The sequence below is a fragment of the Pungitius pungitius genome, chromosome 2, assembly GCF_949316345.1.
Source record: "Pungitius pungitius chromosome 2, fPunPun2.1, whole genome shotgun sequence".
NCBI classification, from domain to species: Eukaryota; Metazoa; Chordata; class Actinopteri; order Perciformes; family Gasterosteidae; genus Pungitius; species Pungitius pungitius.
In genome coordinates, this window is record NC_084901.1 from 27,027,730 (window position 1) to 27,049,114 (window position 21,385).

The window sequence follows — 21,385 nt, forward strand, 5'->3', positions numbered from 1 at the left end:
ATGAAAATAAAATAAAATGATATCATATATATATATATATACTTCCGGCTCTTATTGAGAAAAAACACTAAGTATACTGTAAATTGTTAACAGTTAATATAGTGTTCATAGTTTAAAAGTAAAAAGTTTGTTGCTGTAGTCCAGGCAGCGTTTTGCACCGGTATCCGAAGAAACCTAAACAATACCTATCCCTACCACATGTTACTCAAGCTAGTAGGACAGTAGGACAATACAGAAATATGATTGATATGATTGATAGTAGCATTTCAGGAGTTTGTGTAACATGTGTTCTTCTGGTGAAGTTATTGTTTTGCAGGTAAGGGGCACAATTACCAGTACAATCACCATATTTGCACAGTTGCCGGGCTAAATAAAGCTGCCAGAACCACATGCATGGAAAAAGTCCGGCCACTAAGAGGGCCATCGTAACAATCAGAAGGCTTCAGAAGTTGGATGTACAGTGCAGTTGGGAGTTGATGACTAGAGCAAGTGGGCTGGCAGCCAGGTTGAGGTTCAGGAGTTGCAGAGAAGCTGCACAAGAGGAGTGGGACATAGGATGGTTCAGCCTGAAACTAAACACTAAAATCAGGGAAATTGGGTAAGTGAAAGAAGGAAGGAATGACATTTGTATCAAACATTTACAACAGACATCCAAGATGTACAAAACACCTCCTATATTTTTTATTTGCTCTCAGTTAAACCCACATATCCAAAGAAAAGTCCAAAAATGAACAAAAATCAAAAGACAACCACTATACTTCATATTGCCATTGAATATAAATCAAAAAATTATAAATTGTATCAAATCTCAAATATCCAGAGTTCATTAGTTTAAATAAGACAATGAAATTACTTGTTTAAATTCAAACATTATCTGCTTTGCTTAAATATTATGGTAATAATCTTTGTTTCTTAAAGCTCAAAAAGAAAAGTGTGGTTAGGTTCAGCTTGGGGTTTGGCTCTGGATGGAGTGAAAGCCCCCTTTGGCTGACTGGTAGTGGTCTCGAATCCAGAGTGACAGGTTCAAAATCATCAGTCCGTTGGCAGGGTCGTACTGCCGTGAGCATCCACCCGTCTCCACATATCCATCCATCAATCCACCCATGTATCCATCCACTCACCCATTTATCAATCCATCTTACCACTAATGAAGAGAGGAAAATAATGAAAGCATAAAAGAGGCTCTGAATCTCACACAAAATGTAAGAGTTACAACTCCCACAAATAACATAAATTCTAGAGAACAAATCACTGTTGTGTATAGGTCTATGCATAAGTTATGGAAGCTGTACAGAGACTATTGTAACAAACATTAAAAACAAAGACTGGTTATAATGTTCACCAACCTTCTAAAAGCATACACTTCTTAAATATTACAACAGAAAATAAACATATTTTTGGAGGGACATCTCTTTTTTCCCCCTCAGCAGTTTTTATCATTTCTTAATGGCCGGACAGAAAACAAATATAATTCATTAGCAATGAACGTTTTTTTTCTCCCTCCATATGAAAAGAGGCTGCGAGAAAGGATTGTGTTATTTACTCTTTTATCTATATTTGTTTAATTATTTTCTTTTTTTTTTATCTAAATGGGTGTTCATGCAAATAGAAAAAGCCAAGTCCTCCATGATTTTGGCTCGGTGGGTTCCTTGTTGGCAAGCTCACCTCTTGATGAGTTGTGAAGTTCCTGATTATCGGGATACAAGGTGAGCTGGCTGCTTTGCATTCTTTCTGTTAGGTCAAGAAGGAACGCAGTCAGCTAGCCTTAGCCACTACCTCTCCATATACACCAGCAAACCGTGCTTTCCCAGTGACAAAGCTCAGTAATTGTTTCACACATCACTCATTATCTTAATCTTCATGCTGGAATCCATTCATTTTTAGTCAATCATTGTAGCTCCAAAAGTACCAAAAGCAGGAATTGTATTTCAAGAGGTTCACTTGTTGTTTTAAGGTGGACTGGTATTCCCAAAATCATTTCTCGAGGACTGCCATGTTTATTGACCAAGCCACCAAGGCCACAGGTCTGTGGATACACTGAAGTCGACTGACATTCTGCTACTTTAGTTTTTCTATGGGACACTATTTAGTCAAGCAGCTGGCGAAGGGTTTCCCACGCAGACGGCTTCTTTTAGTGCTCCGAGGTCCACCTTGGTAGCTGATTCGACAAACAAAGCACTCCTGCTCGTTCATACATACACACTCATCGTGTCCTGAACCGTTTCATTTCATTGTCCTCGGGCTCCGAATGTGTATGACCTGTAATTGTACATTATCGCTCTTTTACATAGCAGTTTGTCTCAGTTGGTACCCAGTTGGTGTATCCAGAACCGGCATACAGTCAGTTTTAGTTCTGTGTCTGTATGCAGTCTGCAGCCAGTATATCCAAGAGTCTATTCAATCGGCAGGCAGTTCTCAAGTGAAAACCAAGACTGTACACCATCCAAAAAGCCAATAAAAACCCGTCGACCAACCAGTGCCTTCCATTTCCAAAACCGGCTGTAAAAACAGTCTGTGAACTGGTTTGCAATCCAGTGAGCGATGAGCAGTCTACCAGATGTCAGAGCTTAGTTCTCTGCTGGTGAGCGGTACAAAGGTGCTGTTCAGGTGGAGTTCTGGCTTCTTCCCAAGGGTACTGCTCTGAGTCACCTGGAAAAAACAAATCACAACAGTGATCAGAAGCAACGCTCCACCAAGCTACAACTTTTAGCAACAAATCTATTATTAAAAAGAGCACACAGGGTCTGTAATTGACCAGTACACACAGACCTACTGCATGAAAATAGTACACCTGGGCCTCGTTCCTCGTACGTGGTTAACTGAGTTAGCCGGATCATTATCAGGATTAGATAACGTGGATCAGGCTTTTCGGTACCCCGAAGTAGGTTGGGCTAAATCACCATAGCAACACATCGAAAAACTTGAACTTGCTCCGGCGCAGGTTCATTTGAGCTGCTGGGTTAGTTCACCACTCCCCTGGAGAAAAGGCAGCTCACTTCCTCATTGATGAAGGAGCGACATCAGTTAGATCAGTTTCATAGGGAGACAGTTCTCCAGGATCTCCAAAGATCCGTTATGACATCACGATGACGTCCTGTACAAGTGCCATCGATGCTGAAGACTGGAATCATTTATTTACAAGAAGATTTTCCCAAGTCGGAACGTTACGTGATGAACACCACACGCTGCAGCCGAGCGTCCACTGTCCCACAGACTGTCCCATGGACTGTCTCCCACTGTCTCTCATACTCTCTCATACACTGTCTCTATACGGTCTTACACACTCAAGTCTCACACAGTCTCATACTGTATATTTTTGTACAGTGTTACGATGCAGAGAACATCTGGAAGCCGCTGCATGTCGTGCTCTTCGTAAAGTTCTGTTGGTTTATTTGTCGCTTAATAATGTTCCACGTTTCACTGCTTCAATTGATCAAGTGTCTGTTTATGAACAGACACACACACACACACACATAATAAAACTCCTAGCTCTATATGGTCATGTTCATCTACACATACATATGATACATAATACAGTACATGTATCCCCATAACTTTTCATAACTAGTAATCAGAATCTTTGGGCTTGTTTTTACTTATTCTGAAAGAGTTGAGATCATTATTTTTGCCTGCAACATCTTATTGGAGGATGATGCATTCAATGAAGCCTCCTGCCAAAATGTACATTTAAAGAAAAATATTCTGATAGATTAGTGATGAGGCACTTAAAATGAGCCTAAACATTTTACCAACACTTACGCATTTAACGTTGACTTGTGTGTGATACGTTGTCAGGCTTGTACACCTCGCAGGGGGGCGGTGTCAGTTTTTGCCATGGTTATATAATTTATTTAATTTAATTTTATATAGTACAGTATCGCAAATTTGCCTCAGAGGGCTTTACAGTCTGTGCACATGTGACATCCTCTGTCCAGAAACCCTCACATCGGCACAGGAAAAACTCCACAAACCATGAAAAAGCCTTCGATGGGGAGAATAAAGGGAAGAAACTTTTAAAGAGAGATAGGATGGACGTACAGAATGAACAACGTAAAAGATACGAACAATACGTTCAATTCATGACAAAAATGATTCAAATACACATATAATCTCCTTAAATGTGTTCATGATCATCTCCTGTTCGTCAGCTGAGAAAAAGGCGCTCTTCCTTAAAGATTCATTAAATCTAAATCCTTGTTTCTGTGATTGACTCTTCCGCCTTCTGACGTATGCGATTATCCTGATGATTGACATTTGGTTCGAACTAACGAGACAGTTTGCGTGCGGATCCGCCGCCGGGGAACCGAGAGCCTGATGTCAATCATCTTGTTAATTTGAGCTGAAAAATGGGACATTTGATCAACTTAGTTGAACCACGTATGAGGAGCAGGGCCCAGGCCTCATATACAGTATATATATATATATATATATATATATATATGACAACTACAGTGTGTGTAACACCTATTTCCCAGTCTGCGAAAAAATCCTTTTATTTTTTGGATTGGATAATATGAAGTATTATATATATTTTAATTCTACGTTTTCTTTTATCCAAACAGACCTCTTGTTCCCCAGTGATCTGCTCTGAACCCCTGGGGAGAAAAGAGGAGTTTTGTTTTTATTTTGATGAAACTCTGAGTACATGCACATGTCAAGAAAAGGAAAGGATTAGTACAGGTCCTGGGGAAGGTTTGTATGCGCTTCATTTAGCCGACAATATCTCAACTGTTATAGACAAATATGACTGAACAACGTGGGATGTGTGCCACAAATCTCTATCTGGGACGAAAGTCCTGAAAGTTACCATTATAGGTGACACAATTAACATTAAAATTGCCGAATGCAAATTAGGCAAATATGCGTGTATAAACCCCTGAAGCTACAGATTTCTGAGGTGATCACAATGTTCACAATGACCAGGATTACAAGGTCATAAAAGAGTGTAAGCATTCTGATTTGATATAAATAAAATGGCTAACAAAAGGTTACAACTATTACCTATTACATACAACTAGCAACATACAGGAATTTCCAGTTATTCATCGCTTTAAAAGCTTCCTAGCTGTTCTAAATATTGCTATCATCACCTCTAACCTTTTTTTCAACAAAAATTGACTTGGCAGTCATAGTGACCTGAGGTCCCGCAAGATGAATTGTGATATCAAGAAAAGTACGAAAATCTACTCTTATAAGGTGATATTATGAGTTGTAATTTTGTGTATTTAAATAATTATAATTGATTTGAATCTGTTTTCTCTTTAATGTGGTGTGTATTGTAGCTAGCTAATAGCAAATAGATACACATACACCCCCCCCAGCAAACACACGCCATCATTATCGACTTAAAGAAACTTATGAAGAGGAAGATCTTGATGTGATATCACCAAACCAAAAGGTTCCAGTGGTATTAGAGAACTTTTGGTCATCTTCCGTTAGCAAACTGCTTTTCAGGCATTTTATGTTGAGTAGCTGACCACCAACTAAAAAGGCACCAAACCAGTATACCTTGGTACATGACCACAGGCATGGATTGTGTCATCAGCACAAGGAAGCAGGACTATGTTCCATGTGCAGGACGTTTTAAGTCACCCTACAGGATCTACATCACTGACACTGTCATTGTGTGCCACATAACAGTCAGTTGGAGAAGTCTTGGCCTCCAAGAGCTCTGGCTTATCCGCAACTCAGGAGTGAAAAGATCAACATTACCACTTCTCGGTATCTGTGCCTCCCAGCACTACATGGGCTGGCTGGGTGTGAAACAACCAGCAACATTTCAAATAAACGTGCAGCTCTGAACACGGTCCGCAAACCAGACAACAGAGAGGGCAATACAAATGGCAGAAACATTCTTGGTCAAATGTCTCAAACCATCAACAGACATGGAGACATTCTACGACCTGGGCATAGCTGCGTTCGATAGTAATGTCCTCAAGATGGGCTTGAGAGGGCCGCTTGCACCTCAACTATTGCAAGAAAACACACACAAAGAGCCTGTTATCAACTGCAGCATTGGGTCCAAGCACCATTTACAGACACCACCTCAATCTTCACTGCAGAGGCTTATGGTTTTGTAAAAAGGGGGAAGTTTATTAGTCCCTCAGATTCTAATCTCAAAACCTCAAGGTTTGCCAGATCCCTGCTCATGTGGCCAGTGAGCACACTGGCTGGTATCGGTTTTTGCAAGCGGTGGCAAAGGCAAGTGAGGCAATAGTTGTAAAAATCCTATTGCTGAATGAGCTCTCATCATCATCCTCATACCTGGACTCCAGTCCAGGACTACCAGTACCTGAAGTCTTGCCTTGCAACACAAGAAATAAACCTGCAGTTTTGCAGTTTTGCATTTTTCAAATAAAATATGTGTATATAAATTAAAATGCTTGTTTTTTTCTTTAAAAAAAGTCCTGCGTTTATATACAATTGTATTTCTACCCACACACACAGCATCCACCCTGGACATCTACAGAGACACAATTAGAAAAATCAAACCAGAATTCTTACACTCTTAACATATCACCCAAGAGTTTATATGTATGCATATTTAATGAGATATCGCCTAATTTGCATTTATTTCGGCATACATCCCACTTACATTTCAGTCTATAACAGTTGAGATATTGTCAGTTAAATGAAGCGCATACAAATCTTCCCCAAGACCTAGACTAGATCCTAGAAACTATCTAGGAACTGCATAAAAAACTGAAGTGGTCCTGTCATTTTCCCCCCACCTGTCCGTTCAGTAGTGTCATTGGGACGTTGCAATAGACGTGGCGCCCCCCGGGGCCCAGAGTGGAGAACTGCACTGTGGAGAGAGGTGGAAGGGGAGGTGACATGGAGGGAGGCTGTGGGGGAAGCTGGAACTCGTAGCTGCGGCAGAAATGCCTCATTTGGGCAGCAGTGGCCGTGTGGCCGCCTCCCAGTGGCAACGTCATCTGATTGTAGTCAGGGATCTCTGTCGCTAAGGCAACCTGTAATGAGAAAACATGACTTTGTGTTAACTCTTATTATTCCAATAGGCAATTCCAGCTTAGTTTTTTTAATCCAATACTTTAATTTACAGATAAACTGTGTAAGCAAATAAACATCTTTGTCTGCAGTCTGGATGAATAATCATGTAACTGTATTGTCAGACAATGGTGGAAATATAAGCAGTGAAGCTTTTGTGATGGCCTCTCAGGGACAGTGTAAGGACAGAGGAACCTAATTGTTACATTTGCATTACATTTTAAATGGCATGCCCGTAGTTTGCATGAATGCCATTTTTTTCTTCATTTGTATCATTTCTTGAGACTGTTTTTCATTATTATTATTTTACTTTACTTTACTGCACACACCAGAGATCTGAGTGTGATACTTTGTTCTCTCACCTGTTAACCAGGTTTGTGCCACTGTTACACAGCTACATAGACATACCAAGCTTAAGTAACATCTGTATGAAGTAAACCACAGCTTGCCTGATGATGTCCATGGCGGCTCTCATTGGTGGGCCCCAAGGAGGCGGAGGTGGTTGTCATGGCAATGGTGGAGACGGTGGTCTGTAGGTCGCCAAAGAGGCCCTGTTCACCGGAGTCCATTACCTGTTACAATAGAGACTCAGTTGCATTGTTTTTTACTCTGCAGATTCATACAAATGTTTTAGTAGTCAACAGCATTTTATCTTGAAGAATACTCTGCATTAGTAGAAAACATGGTTGGCTCATTTTTTAAGATAAGACACACAGTTCACCAACATAATGACCATTTATATATTTTTTATAAGACTTACTGATGTATTCCTCTGAGCCATAAAGCTCCATTTTTGTCCAGAAATACTGACAAGAGGACCAAATGTGTATAAATTCTCTGCTGGAAGCAATTTGCAACATTATACCCAGTTCACTGCTGTTTTATGGCTTTTGTGATAAGCCTAATTTTTCAAATGATTCGGGTGCATTTTTTAAAGGGGGCTTTAGGCTTTGCACCACACACAGGATATAGAAAGTAAAAAATTCCACACACCAGTGCTTTGTTTACATTATGAAAAACAGAGAATAACATCTCATGACCTCATTATTTAGGGGGGTTACGTTAATTTGTATCAAGATTAAAGTTCCCTGTGCAGCATTTTGTCCTGTATACTCTTGACACAACAGCTGCCAACTGTCTTATAGCCAGTGTTGGGAAAGTTCACTTTCTACATGAACTAGTTCAAAGTTCAGTTCACACATTTTAAAATGAACTAGTTCAGTTCATAGTTCAAACTTCAAACTATTTGAACTAAGTTCACAGTTCCAACTAGTTCAGTTCTTTTTTTTTCCATATGTTGCTGCAAGCTATTATTTTCCAAAATGATTGCCACAGCCCAGAACCACAGACAGCAATTATTTCATCAGTTTTAACACTGAAGCTATGCATCAGATTTAATCTTCATATCCAATTTTGAATCCCTATCCAACCAGGGTTTACATTAGCATTGAGGGGATTGTTGCTTTAATGTTGCTTTAATGTTGCTGTCCATTCACGCCACACTTCGCACTGCGTTCACCCCTACAGTACATTCTCAAACACATGCTGCTTGAATGGTCTTTTTTAAATAAGCAATAAAAACACGACAGTTATCATTAAGGTGCAAACGTTTGCAAAGAAAGGTCAGATTCCTCCCATGCTCACCGACCTTGTCAGTAACTTCATAAAACTCATTTAAATTATTATACGCCGCCTCTTTGCTACACACAGCTGTCGCCTCCATGCATTTTGTTTTTTTTTGATGACGCATGCGCGGTGCGACACTGGAGGCTGGTGTTGCCAAGTTGGGTGTTTTTTCCGCTACTTATTAAGGCGCGTTTACGGTGTGTTTTCTATAGAAATCTGGCAACCTATTTGAACAACGTTAACCTGAAAGAACGTGCCGTTCAGACACCAGAATGAACGAGTTCACAGTAACCTTCATCGGGCATTAATACAGTACATTCAGTTCACGTTCGCCCAAAATATGAACGAGTTCATGAACTATCGTTCAGGCATAACACTGCTTATAGCATACCTCACATGAGTCTCACTACTACTGCATACTGAGTATAGACATCCACTTTAAGAGTTAAATTGTAGATTGAGGCCAAAGCTTCAGGACAATTCAAATATGGTGGTATCACAGCATTTGTTTGTGTCCTACGGTCTGAAACCATTGTATAAAGGTTCGCTCCGTTGCATTTATGTATTTAGTTCATTTCCGTTAGCGCCATCCAAATCCAAGGGAACCAGGAGAGGGAAACAAACATGCATTCAGGCGGTCCATAAAATGTCATCCTCCAAGGTTGCGGTTGGTTGGGGGGAAGTTCAAAGCACAGCTGATGTCATTCAGTGTTTGCTGCTGAGCATTGAGGCATCACTTTTATCTCTTGCATCATTTTTCAAGAACCTAGGGAGACGTTGACGACCCGTGAATTGAGAAAGCACCTCTTCTGTTATGTTGTAATCGATGACCAGGCCCCAAAGCCCTGGTGGGTTGTGTAATCATGCCTGGTGAGTTCCATGGGCGGTCGTCTCACCAAGGCTAATAAAAAAAACTAAAGGTTTGCTGTTCCATCTGTTCCACTCTTATAGTTCACTCTGTATGTGTATCTCCAAGCAGCCAGCAGCAGAACATCTCTCTGCTAATCGGGGCATACGGCACCTGAGGTGTTAACACATGGTAAACATGTACACATTTCTTCCCCACTGTGACTCCGATCTTCATACATTACCTGCATTTAGCAGACATTTCAAATGCCATCTGTTGTTTGTGAGTGCATGTGTCCTCAGGGCAACATCATTTCCTCGGCTAGTCTGTTTTTTTAGTAGGCTCAGGCTTTGTAGGGTTTCAGTGCTTGTTCTTTAAAACATGCAGATTTTTAATGAGTGAGTATAAACTCACTTGGGTCTAACAAAAAAGAAACATTGCTCTACTAAGAAGTTCACGTAAAGAGCTGAGGTTCCGGCTGTGTATATGAACATTTAGACTTTACATACCTGGCGTCTAGACAACGTCTCTCTGCGTTTTGCAGGCATCTCGTAGACCACCTGTTTCCAAAACTTAGACGACAGCTCATTGCTCTTCGGCCCCCTCCACTTGATGATGGATAGAACCTGAGGAGGGAAACCAAATATCATTGAGTTGTCTTCTTGCCTGCAGGTGTTAATGGCACCTTTTAGACTCATCGCCTTCACTGTTTTACCTTGATTGTATGTTTAAGTGCTTCCACCTCTTGGTAGTTGATGACATTCTTGAGGTCTGCACACTCCACCATGATCACCTGGACACACACAAACAGGGAGCGTGTGGGTGTCTGAGAAGCTTGACAAGCATCTCTCCATACGTCCCACCTCCCGATCATCACCTTGATCCCCCCGGTAACCAGCATGGAGTGGAGGCGCGTCTCAATCTGGAAGATGCTCCAGCCTCTCTTGGCGACGAACTCCGGAGTCAAAACAATGATCAAACGTCTGCTTTGCTCCACGCTGCGAGCCAAGTCCTCAATGTAGGCTGGGGGGGGGGGGGGGGAATCAAAGAAAATATATTTTTTGACGAAGAAAATATCTATTCATTCAAAAGCAAATCACAATTTCTCTTTTTAGAATTGCAGAGTGCACCACAGACTTTGAATTCATTTTTTGATGTCCACTTAATATAACCAATATTACCTAAATTCATAATCTATAGTTTAAAAAACAAAGTGCCAGTGAACTATTCAGGCACAGGTTTTCCTCCACACCTGCTCTCTCCTGCATCTCTGTCAATGACCTTGTAGTACGGTTAATTTCCAAAGTAGAAAATATTATTGACCCCCACTAAAGTAAAAGTTGTCTCGGGTAAGCAAAGATCTGTGTAGAGGAATCCCCCGCTGGACAAAATAGAGAAGAGAGAATGTCGGAAGGCTGAATGCAGGTGGCGTTGTCTTCCAAAAAGGAGCAAATGAGTATGTTAAGTGGAACCATCCTGGTCCAGTATCTGCCCTCTTTCTGCTGGCGCCTTCTTTCCTCTGGGACTGATAGGAGTCACAGGAATGCTAGGGCAAGAACCTTAGGCTGAGTTGGTCAATCTGCAGGTGAGGAGATGTGCAAGGTGAACAAAGCAAGGGCTTCATGCGCTTGTATCCGTCCTCGCCGTGGTGCTGTTACCTCCCACCGAGCCCAGCGCTCACTCAACATCCCAAACTGTCCCGCTTCAAATCATTTCTTTGTGACATTGTCAATGTTTTTTGTAACACCGGTCATTGTTTTATTATTATTTTCATTTAGCGGAAATGCCTTTACTGTTGTGTGAGGAAAGCGATGGCCTTTCTTTGTACGTCTCTCCCCTTCTGCTGTTTCTTCGCCCGCTAACTAAATTAATGACAGAGACTCTGCAACAACACATTGCAATTTCACGCTCAATTTGAGGGGGCACAAATAGGACATCCCAAAAATTCAGTCCCTTTCTTTCTCTCGCCTGCTCCGCTATTCCATCTCTCTCTCCCATGCAGTTAACCTCCCCCCCCCCCCTCCTCCCCCTCGCTCCATCTTCCTGCTCCCTACTTTTGAGGATTATGCAAATCAATTAATGAAATAACACAAACCAATGACCCCGTCCCCACCTCTCCCCATTCCTGCCATGGGTTTCTCGCTCCCTTGTTCGTTTGGGAGGGCTTAATGGAGGGAATAAGTGAATGGTGTGTTTTAGGTTGCATTGCCCTGTTGCTCTGTCAATGGCTTTGGTGAGCATTGAAAGGCCCCCCTCTCTGTGTGGTTCACTCATTCACTTTCACACTGCGTAACCTTTAGTCTGCACACGGCTCAGAGTGCCCGCTTACGTGCGCTGTATGTTAGGTTTTTTCTGGATGTTTTCAGGGCGCAGGGAGGGAGCCTCATGTCTGGAGAAGATATGACTTTCTCCTCTCTGTGTGTTTGTGTTGTGAGTGTGTGTCTTGGAGGAGGAATCGTTTTGCCAAAGTGTGATTTATTACAAAGACGTTTAAGAAAAATATATTTATGCTTTTCAGGAGAAAATGTTAAATAGAGCAAAGAACACACATTAGTTTTTATACTTTTATGGCCAAACTATCAAGTTTTTTTTTACAGCGGGTATATTCTTTATTTGAGCTAAATTTTGTGGCAGGCTGAGGTTATTAAACGTTGGCTATGATCGTCTTTTGAATGCATGTGTTTCATACCCCCCAGGGGCCTTGGCTACTACTGAATTTGCTTTGATGAATGAACATTTTTTTAACGAGCAGGTACATTTCATTATCATTCTTCTAAAACACATGTAATGTAAATAATAAATGAATAAAACAGATAAAAAAGATGAATATGTTATGCGGAAATTGTTCAATAAAATTGATTGTAGAACATCTTGGATACCCGGTTATTCAAAGGCAACGAAGGCAAAATGGTGTGTGGAAGGAGTTAAATATTAAAATTAGGTATACAGAGACATTTGTTCTGGGACCACCACGCAAAAAAACCCCATACACAAACACAACCCATCGATGTAACAGTTTGCATACATCTTCTGAATTGTTTAAAAAAAAAGATAGATGTTATTATTTAATGCTATCATATAACAAATTTCCTCCTTTGCCCTATGCCCAGGTGCATGGAAGGGGAGGCAAGAAGCATTAACAATTCACAACTTTAATAATTCTTTCAAATATGTAAATAACCGGGAAAGCAGTTCCTATGTGTATTTGCTTACAGGATAGCTTTAACCATTTTTAAATGTGAGAGAGTGAGAAACAGTTACATGAAGCGGATGAACCATTACAGCCCTGCAGCTAGCAAGGCCAGAGATGAGTGTAACAATGATGGATGTGTGTGTGTGCTGGGAATACAGACAAACGTCTTCATCATGGCATATCTGCCTTTTTTAAACTCATTTTCTGTACTGCCACCACAGTCTCGAAGTTCTTCATCATTTGTGTGTGTGTGACAATAATGGAATTGTTTGTGTGTGTGTGTGCATTTAGGTGTGCGTGTGTGTGGGTGGCAGGTCACAGCATTGACAAATAGAGCAATAAAGGTCATATTCCCCCCTCCTGTTGGACAGAGAGGGATGAATAACCCTAGAAATGATGACAAACGGTGTGTGTTTCGGTGTGTGTGTGTGTGTTTTCACACAAAATAGAGATAGACATGTAAAAAACATGGGAGTTATCGTTAAGGATAAATGCAAGAGATGCGGTCTGAGGTCGAGTGACATCCTGTGAGGTGTGTGTGTGTGTGTGTTTGTGTGTAGGGGGAATGTGGGGAATGAGTGTATGCGATTAACAGCTGAGCTCAGCTCGTGTGTGTCTCTTTGTAAGTGTGTTATGATGAAGAGCTGCATCCCTTGTTATTTATTCTGACAGTGTGATGGATTCTGGGTATCGGGGGCTGTAATGGAGGTGGGGAGGAGAAGGTAGACGGACAGGCAGATAGATGGATACTCACTACTGCTGGGTATTAGATCCCTGTCTGGTAGGAACAGCTTGAATCCATAATGTTTCTCCAAAACGTCCGGCAGGATCTCCAGAGCCAGTGTTTCCTCATCGCTGCTCGACCTGCGGAGGAGGGAACGACAGTTAGCGCTCTACGTCCTAAATCTAGCGTTCCACTTTCTTTATTAATTGTTTTTTCTCTGCAGCCAAGTGGGACAAGGAACTGCATTTTAAGTTTGGAGATGAGGAGTGTCTATGCCGCAAAAACCAAATATTTTCCCAGGAATAACTCACAACATAACAATAATCCACACGCCTTGCTATGAGCAGTCGATGTCATTGCAATAAAAGAAATGATGCCATGCAGAAGAAGAAATGTCCCCCTCCTGCTTTCCGGTTGTATGCTAAGCTAGGCTAACCCTGTAATGACGGCATCATTGCAATCATTGAATGTTCAAAGCGCATGTTCATGGTGAGCAAGACCTCCTCAATGCAGTGCGGTTGTGAGTCTGTTTGTCAGTGCGGTTGGACAACAAAGCATTGTTGAATACACGTATTAATGTGTTGAGGTGTCTGACCTTCCCAAACAGTCCAGCTCCACTTTGGTGTAGGACAGATAGGCGTCGTACTCCTTGTTATCTGGGAAGAGAGACACAGTGAGTGAGAGGACACAGGCACAGGCTATGGGGACACCTTTGGGATTATCAGGAGCTTTGAAGGATTCAGGTCAGATTTTCTCCCAATTCTACCCAAATAATGTTTCTGATCACCTTTTTAAAGCCGAGATCTGCCTTGATCTGCTTTGTCTCAAGAAAAGATTCAACTTTTCAGTGTATTTAAGATTGAGTTTTTAGATTTTTTTTTATGGTTTACTACATTTGGATCCTCAGCGAGTGACCAAGTTCTGAAGGATCATACCTTCTGATGCTCACTACTTGTGGACTAAGAACAAAGAAATCACAACTTGTCCCTGGTGCCTGATACCAAATGTCCAGAAATCGTTTGAAATCAGTGCTTTCAATTAATGCAGCAAAATGACTACTGTGTATTTTTCCTCCTGCATTTTGTTTCGTTCACATGGCTATTATTTAGACAAAATGAATCTACTCATTATTCCATCAATCTACGACAGAAAAAAACAAAAGTCAAGTGAAAAGGAAAATGTTCATCACTTTGGAGCTTAAGTTGTTCTTTTTGCTTTCTCAAAAACGTACACTGACACACTGACTGAGTGTAATTGCTTTTTGTGTGTCGGTGCAGTACATCTGTTGACCCAAGCCCTGCTGCTCTTGTTCCCACTAAAAGTGAGCTCACCGTCTTCGGTTTCATCACTTCCAAAGTGTCTCCTGTAGCACAGCATGATCTCCAGGTTGTAACACTTATAAAGGGCTGTGAGGACTCCCAGCAGCAGCAGTATGACGCCCAGACCTCCGGCCAGCTCCAGACGATACATATCTGCAGTCAGAGCAAAGGGAAATCCACCAGATCAAACTATTTACACTTATTGTTTCAAAGCATTGCTGACCGTGAGGTTAAAACTGAATAACTAATGTATTTTCTCCAATATGTCAGACTGTCATGACCTTATTTTGTTGGTGTAGATTTTCTTTAGTGCTTTTTACAAACTTGTTAAGATCACATCAATTAAGTGTGGTGTGACTTCAAGAGCTATATATATATATATGTACACAGTTGTGGTCAAAAGTTCACATACGCTTGTAAAGAACATAATGTCATGGCTCTCTTGAGTTTCCTGTTATTTCTACAAGTCTGATTGTGTGAGTGATTTCTCTCTGATAGAGTGATTTGGAACCGATACTTCTTTGTCACAAAAAACATGAACATAAAGTTTGGTTCTTTAATGACTTTATTGTGGGTTAACAGAAAAAGTGGTCAAATCTGCTGGGTCAAAAATATACATACAGCAGTGCTAATATTTGGTTACATGTCCCTTGGCCATTTTTACTTCAATTAGGCACTTTTGGTAGCAATCCACAAGCTTCTGGCAAGCTTCTCGTGGAATCTTTGACCACTGCTCTTGACAGAATTGGTGCGGGTCAGTTCAAACTGATGGCTTTCTGACATGGACTTGTTTCTTCAGCATTGTCCACATGTTCTCAATGGGATTTACGTCAGGACTTTGAGAAGGCCATTCTAAAATCCTAAACCAGCCATTCTATTACCACTTTTGATGCGTGTTTGGGGTCCTGGTCCTGTCAGGCTGATGATTTTAGGTTATCTTGAAGAATTTGAAGGTAATTCCCAATTACTCTGTGTAAAGAGTCAGTTCCATTGGCAGCATAATACTACCACCACCGTGCTTGACGGTTAAAGGGTTAAAGGCTTCACCTTTTCTCCTCCAAACATATTGCTGGGCATTGTGGCCAAACAGCTTGATTTCTGTTTCCTCTGACCACAGAACTTTCCTCCAGAAGGTCTCCTCTTTGTCCATGTGGTCAGCAGCAAACTTCAGTTGAGCCTTAAGGTGCCGCTTTTAGAGCAAGGGCTTCCTTCTTGCACGGCAACCTCTCAGTCCACGGAGATGCAAAACACACTTGACTGCGGACACTGACACCTGTGTTCCAGCAGCTTCTAATTCTTGGCAGATCTGCTTTTTGGTGGTTCTCGGTTGACTCTTCACCCTCCTGACCAGTTGTCTCTCAGCAGCAGGTGATAGCTTGTGTTTTCTTCCTGATCGTGGCAGTGACGAAACCGTACCATGCACTTTATACTTTCAAACAATTGTTTGCACTTCAAGTCAAGGCTTTGCTTATTAAGATCCATGCTAAGCTCCTTTGACTTTCCCATTGTCCAATGAGCCCTATTTAATTGGCCTCAGAGAAGTCACCAGCTCTAGTCAGTCATAATCACTCACAAGAAGTTAAGAGGCCATGCTATGAAGCTCATTTCATTGACACAACTTTCTAAGTCACCAAAATTGCTGATTCATGTCGCTGTATGTATATTTTTGACCCAGCAGATTTGATCCCTTTTTCTGTTAACCCATAATAGAGAACCAAACTTCATGAATGTTTTTTGTGACAAAGAAGAATGTGTTCCAATCACTTCACATATATATAAGCAGGAGCTAAAATCCCCTGAGCAAAGATTGGCAAATGTTCTAAATTCATAAAGACTGAAACATGTCCCTCAAACAATATGTATGTAAAAAAGAGAATTGACGTTTCCAAATTTTTCGGTACGTCTAACAAGTACGCAGCTTATTAATTAGAAGCTTCTATCGTTGATTCATTCTTTCATTTGCTAGTTTAGCAAAACTTTGAGTTTAATGGGGCATTTCTGGACGACGTGACTAGAAGATTCAATGCAACAGTGCCAACATCATGCTGCTTTACTCAAGAGAAAGAATTGAGTCATCCCCCTTGTGACAGCTCATAAAGAATGAAAAAAATAACTTCCTGTTTCCTGTTTTATTCTGTTTTGTAAGACCACTGTACTTCCTGTCTTTTAGTTTACCGCCCTTTTTCCCCCCTCAGGCAATTCAGTTTATTATCACCCTCATCTGTATCAAAGCTCCCATCACCCACTCCTCCCTGTCACGTTATCTGTTGTCATACCCGGAGGTTTACGTTTCAAGCCAGTGGTCCTAGTTTTTGTTTTTGGTCTCCCGTTTTTTGTTTTGTTCCCAGACCTTTTCCTTTCTCCCTCTCTCTTGTTTTGTAAAGTAGATTTTTTCCAGTAAAGATCCCTAACCTGAAAGTAAGTATTTTGTTGTTTTATTACTCTGCGCCTCAGTGGTGATCCCTCACACCCCTCTTGTACACAGCGTTGATGTTGGTTGTCAGGTGTAGTAGGCGGTTGATTGAGACACCCAGGAACTTGTGCTGCTTCAACATGCCCACATCCTCTCCCATAATTCTCAGCGGTTGTGGAGCTATCATCTGTCCTCCTGAAGTTGATCATCTCACTGGTCTTTGCGACATTCAGAAGCACTGCCCAAGGTCCCCCATTACTGGCCTCTAGTCCATCGCTACACCCGACCACTGCAGAGTCATCAGAGAGCTTCTGCAGATGGCGTCACTCTGCGTTGTACTGGAAGTCCGTGTGGTGGACACTGTTAACAGAACAGTTCCCTGTGGAGCTCCGGTAACAATGACCTTCATGTCTGACAGCGCACTTCCCAATCAGACACAATGTGGTCTGCCTGTAGTCAGTGATCAAAGACACTGTGGGCGTGTCCGTCCTTCCACAGCAGCTGGACTTCCTCCCGCTTCAGGCTCGTGTTGAAGAGGTATAGACCTTTCACACAACTTCTGAATTTGTTATGGGAAATACGCAATCGTCTTGGTAATCTCCTTCCTGTCTGGTCAGGGCAGCGGTAAACAAATGGCGCTAGCAACGAACAAGAGTTGTTGTAGCGTAGTGGCTGTTCTTGTTATTCCCCAAAGCAGCCATATCTGTCGTGTCATTCCTTCCTTGTTGATGGTGATGTTCGACAAAAATGGATTCAGGCTATTAAGTACCAAACTTTAGCATTGAAAAGGGGAGCACTCATATATCTTCGGGAGCACTGCAGCAGACGCTTTACCTCAGACGACTACGTCTTAGGGATCGCTGTTCGCCGCTTGAAACCAGAGGCCGCCCCAAGCCCTTTTCCTTGGAACCATTTCACCCTTAAAGATAAAAGGGAGCCTGTGTTTGAGCGGTGCCAAAAACTGCAGCTGTTGACGTATGTAAGAGTCGAGATAAAGGAAATAGCAAAGAAAACTTTAAAACTGGACCGCGATTATGCAACGCCTTTATTTATATTGTTCTTTTTTGTGACAGAGTTTTGCTCCATCAGTCTTGCAACGTCAGCAAATGTAATTGTAGGTAAATGTGTGATTGACGTTGTGAAGACTCTCAGAGAGTCTCGGATCCCTTTCCTCCTGTTTCCACATTCCACATACTTTCCCGGTTATTGTGAAAAAGGTCTGTTGCATGACCTCAGTCTGCTGCACGGGGCGGGTTTGCAGAATTCTGGAGCTGATGCCTTCAGGTCCTGCAGCCTTGGATTGATGGAGCCTCTCCAGCTGTCTCCACTCGTCACAGAGAGGGGGGGGGAAGGTCGTCATGGCATCAGTGGGGGAGGAGCCAGAGCAAAACCACAAGCGATAGGATATAGGACTCAACCAGTGGCAAGAAGAGCTCCTCATGGTGCTCCGTTGTATGATGTCATGAGAACTCTAAACTAAGTTCATTTTATGTGTTGGTCTGGCTGCCTTCCTGCGTTCCTATCATTGTTTTGTCGAGCACTGCGACAAATCCAGATGTAAAGCAAGACTATGGAACAATAAGCTACTGGTCATAACAGGTCAAGTATGGCAGCAGCAGCAGTGTCCCCATCATCCTTTACAATCCTCAGAACTTGGCAAGTCCACTGCAACACAGAACGTGTGGCCTTGACTAAAAGAGGCAGAGAATCTCACGCCAACATGTCAGACACACACACGGTCACGGATTGTGTGTGTGTGTGTGTGTGTGTGTGTGTGAATGATGGCGCTATCATGGCCAGTACCAGTGCATAGGAGATTAATGGAACATGGCTGGTGAACGACACCATGGGAAATATGATCTATTACTGTCTCACTGACACTGACAAACACACACACACACGCATGCACACACGCACGCACGCACATGTGTACGGCACACATACCAGCTCATCTTGTTTCACCTTTGACTTTATTTAACACAAATTTGACATATAGAAATATTCAAGTATGTCACATGGGCAGTTTTCCTATTGTATGGTTGTGACTTAAGATAGAAACGTATTTTTCAATGATAAATCTAAAGTAGGTAGTTGAATGGCTTCATAATTATCTTATTTTAAAAAAATGATTTCCTACAATCTTCTTTCAGTTGTGTCTGAAGTTACTACATCTCACCAGTAGACGTCTCCCAAACTCTACCCTACTCTGAGCTGTATTTAAACGGAGCCGCTGACGAGGGGTTGGACGGAGAGGGAGCGAGGGACGGAGAGAGGCGAATCCAACTTAATAACCAAATATTTGTCTGCAGTGGAGTCAAAATGCTTCCATTAGTAATGAGACACATTTACCAATCCCCCCCCCCCTGTTCCTTTGTCTCTGCCCCCTGCGCCCCCCGTCCCTCCATCAGGCCTTTCTTCTCCATCTATCTTCCTTAGATATATTCCATTAGTAATGAGTCCCTTGCCGCCGTCTCCTGATATCAATTCACGAGAAAATGGGGGCAGAATTTGAATGCGGAATTTTAATTATGCTTTTAACTTATTAGGCATGAAAGGAGAAGTCAACGGTAATGGTCGGCGATGTGCATGTGTGTGCTGAGGGAAAGTGAAATGACATTTTTTACATAGCTTTTCTCCCTGCAGACACCACCTTTATTGAATTCCACTACAGCGACTCTATTTTCTATCAGATCCAATATTCATTATTGGCGTGGGCGCAACAAAGACAATACTGCCAAAGCGTCAAGTGATCATGGCTTCATTAGAAGTGCATTCAGCATCTGTTGCCAAAGCATTTCTTGACGGTGAAATAAAAATAGCTTAAAAGTTTGTCTCCCGTTGCACCATCTGTCTCATCATTCATTAGAACCCTGGAAGGCTGAACAGCCTTAACATGAGCCTTCTTTTTAGCCTGCTAGAAGTGAACCCAAACAGGGAACATTTGGAATTCTGACTCTGAGTGACATACATCCTAAATGATACTCCCGACATCATCTTTTCAGCCCCAACAGGTGTTCTCTGTAATGATGTGTGCATGTTGACGTATGACACCTTCCTCCTCTTGTCTTTATTATTACCAACACAGCCAGTCACAGCCTCCGCTGGCCCCCGGGCCACATCCACCCCAATGCAGGGCCCTCGGAGGGCACACCACCAAAAACGGGAATTAAGTGAGAGCTGGTGAAGGTTTTGCGATTCGAGTAAAAGCTCCACCACAGCTTGGTTCCTCGGGTGCATTGGTGTTTATTTGCTTTTCAAATGGGGTCAAAGGTCAGTTTGGGGCTGGTTTTCTTTTCCTCATCTCTTGCCAGTTCTCGCTCTATTGCCCAATTTCTATGCTTTGCTAAAGAAACCTTGGCATGGCAGAATCTGTCGTGCATTTGCCTGTAATTTTCTCTCCATCTCTCTCCTGTCAGCTCCTCCAGTCGGCCTCCCTCCCTCCATTTATTCTCACCTAGTAAGTCTCTCGTCATGGTGGCTGAAGTCAGCTCTTTCTGCTCGGTCAGTCACAATAAGTGGGTGCGTGCGTGCGTGTTACAGGTGCGTGTGCGTGAATGCGCGCCACGCGGATGCACCAATCCGTTATCATCGGGCCACTGCGGGGTGAGAGCACACCCTAATTCAATCACACAGGCGGCGCAGGAAATCAAGCTTTGATAACTCGGGCTAACTTACGGTAGCTTGTGCTTCATTAAGGCTGTCGCCTCGTGTTCAGGCACGCAAATGTGACCCCATTAGCTTGTGAGGCTGCGGGCCGGGAGGCACTGAAACAGTCCGCCGGTTTGTGAACTTTGAGAGAAGGCGCCCGCAGGCTGTCCCGGGCGGGCGTCATGAATGACTTTGCACACCCAAGCGGTTTTCTTCAGTTCACTTCAAAGGTTAACAGTCATCTAGTTAGCTTTAGTACATTCGTTATCTCTAAAGTTCTTAAAACCTATAAGGGCTGCTTCTTTCTTTTATTGCTGCTTCCCAACAGAGAATCAGAATCGCCTCATTGGGTTAGGGTTAGATGTATCATTGTGCCCGTCTGAGCCCTTTTGTGGTCTTTCAAATAGCATTTGACCAGAAACTGTATCCTGACTGAGGTGAATGTGCGTTTTTCCTGTACCGATGGGTTTCGGGACAAGCTTTAAAATGTGACCCCTAATGCCTTTCAAAAGACACAAGGAGCTGTGTGAGTCATGCAAGATTCAAACGGTCTTCATAAGTTATACAATTCAATGGCTTGGTTACTCTCAATTTGTCATGGACAAAT

At 42.3% G+C, this 21,385-nt stretch overlaps 1 protein-coding gene across 2 annotated transcripts in view; it reads right to left on the reverse strand.

Moving 5' to 3' along the window:
• Window positions 1-659: 659 nt before the first annotated feature.
• Window positions 660-21,385, reverse strand: part of il1rapl2 (interleukin 1 receptor accessory protein-like 2) — a 287,495-nt gene continuing 266,769 nt past the window's right edge. Inside the window, exons 9-18 of one of the 2 annotated variants that reach the window (XM_062560729.1) lie at window positions 14,730-14,870; window positions 13,994-14,054; window positions 13,429-13,538; window positions 10,359-10,504; window positions 10,197-10,274; window positions 9,991-10,107; window positions 7,458-7,580; window positions 6,732-6,971; window positions 4,565-4,595; window positions 660-2,649 (exon numbers count right to left, since the gene is read on the reverse strand). In XM_062560729.1, coding sequence (XP_062416713.1) covers window positions 2,561-2,649; window positions 4,565-4,595; window positions 6,732-6,971; window positions 7,458-7,580; window positions 9,991-10,107; window positions 10,197-10,274; window positions 10,359-10,504; window positions 13,429-13,538; window positions 13,994-14,054; window positions 14,730-14,870 — 1,136 coding nt within the window. In that variant the 3' untranslated portion in view covers window positions 660-2,560. The remainder of the gene's footprint in view (window positions 2,650-4,564; window positions 4,596-6,731; window positions 6,972-7,457; window positions 7,581-9,990; window positions 10,108-10,196; window positions 10,275-10,358; window positions 10,505-13,428; window positions 13,539-13,993; window positions 14,055-14,729; window positions 14,871-21,385) is intronic. The other variant, XM_062560730.1, reaches the window with a different exon arrangement.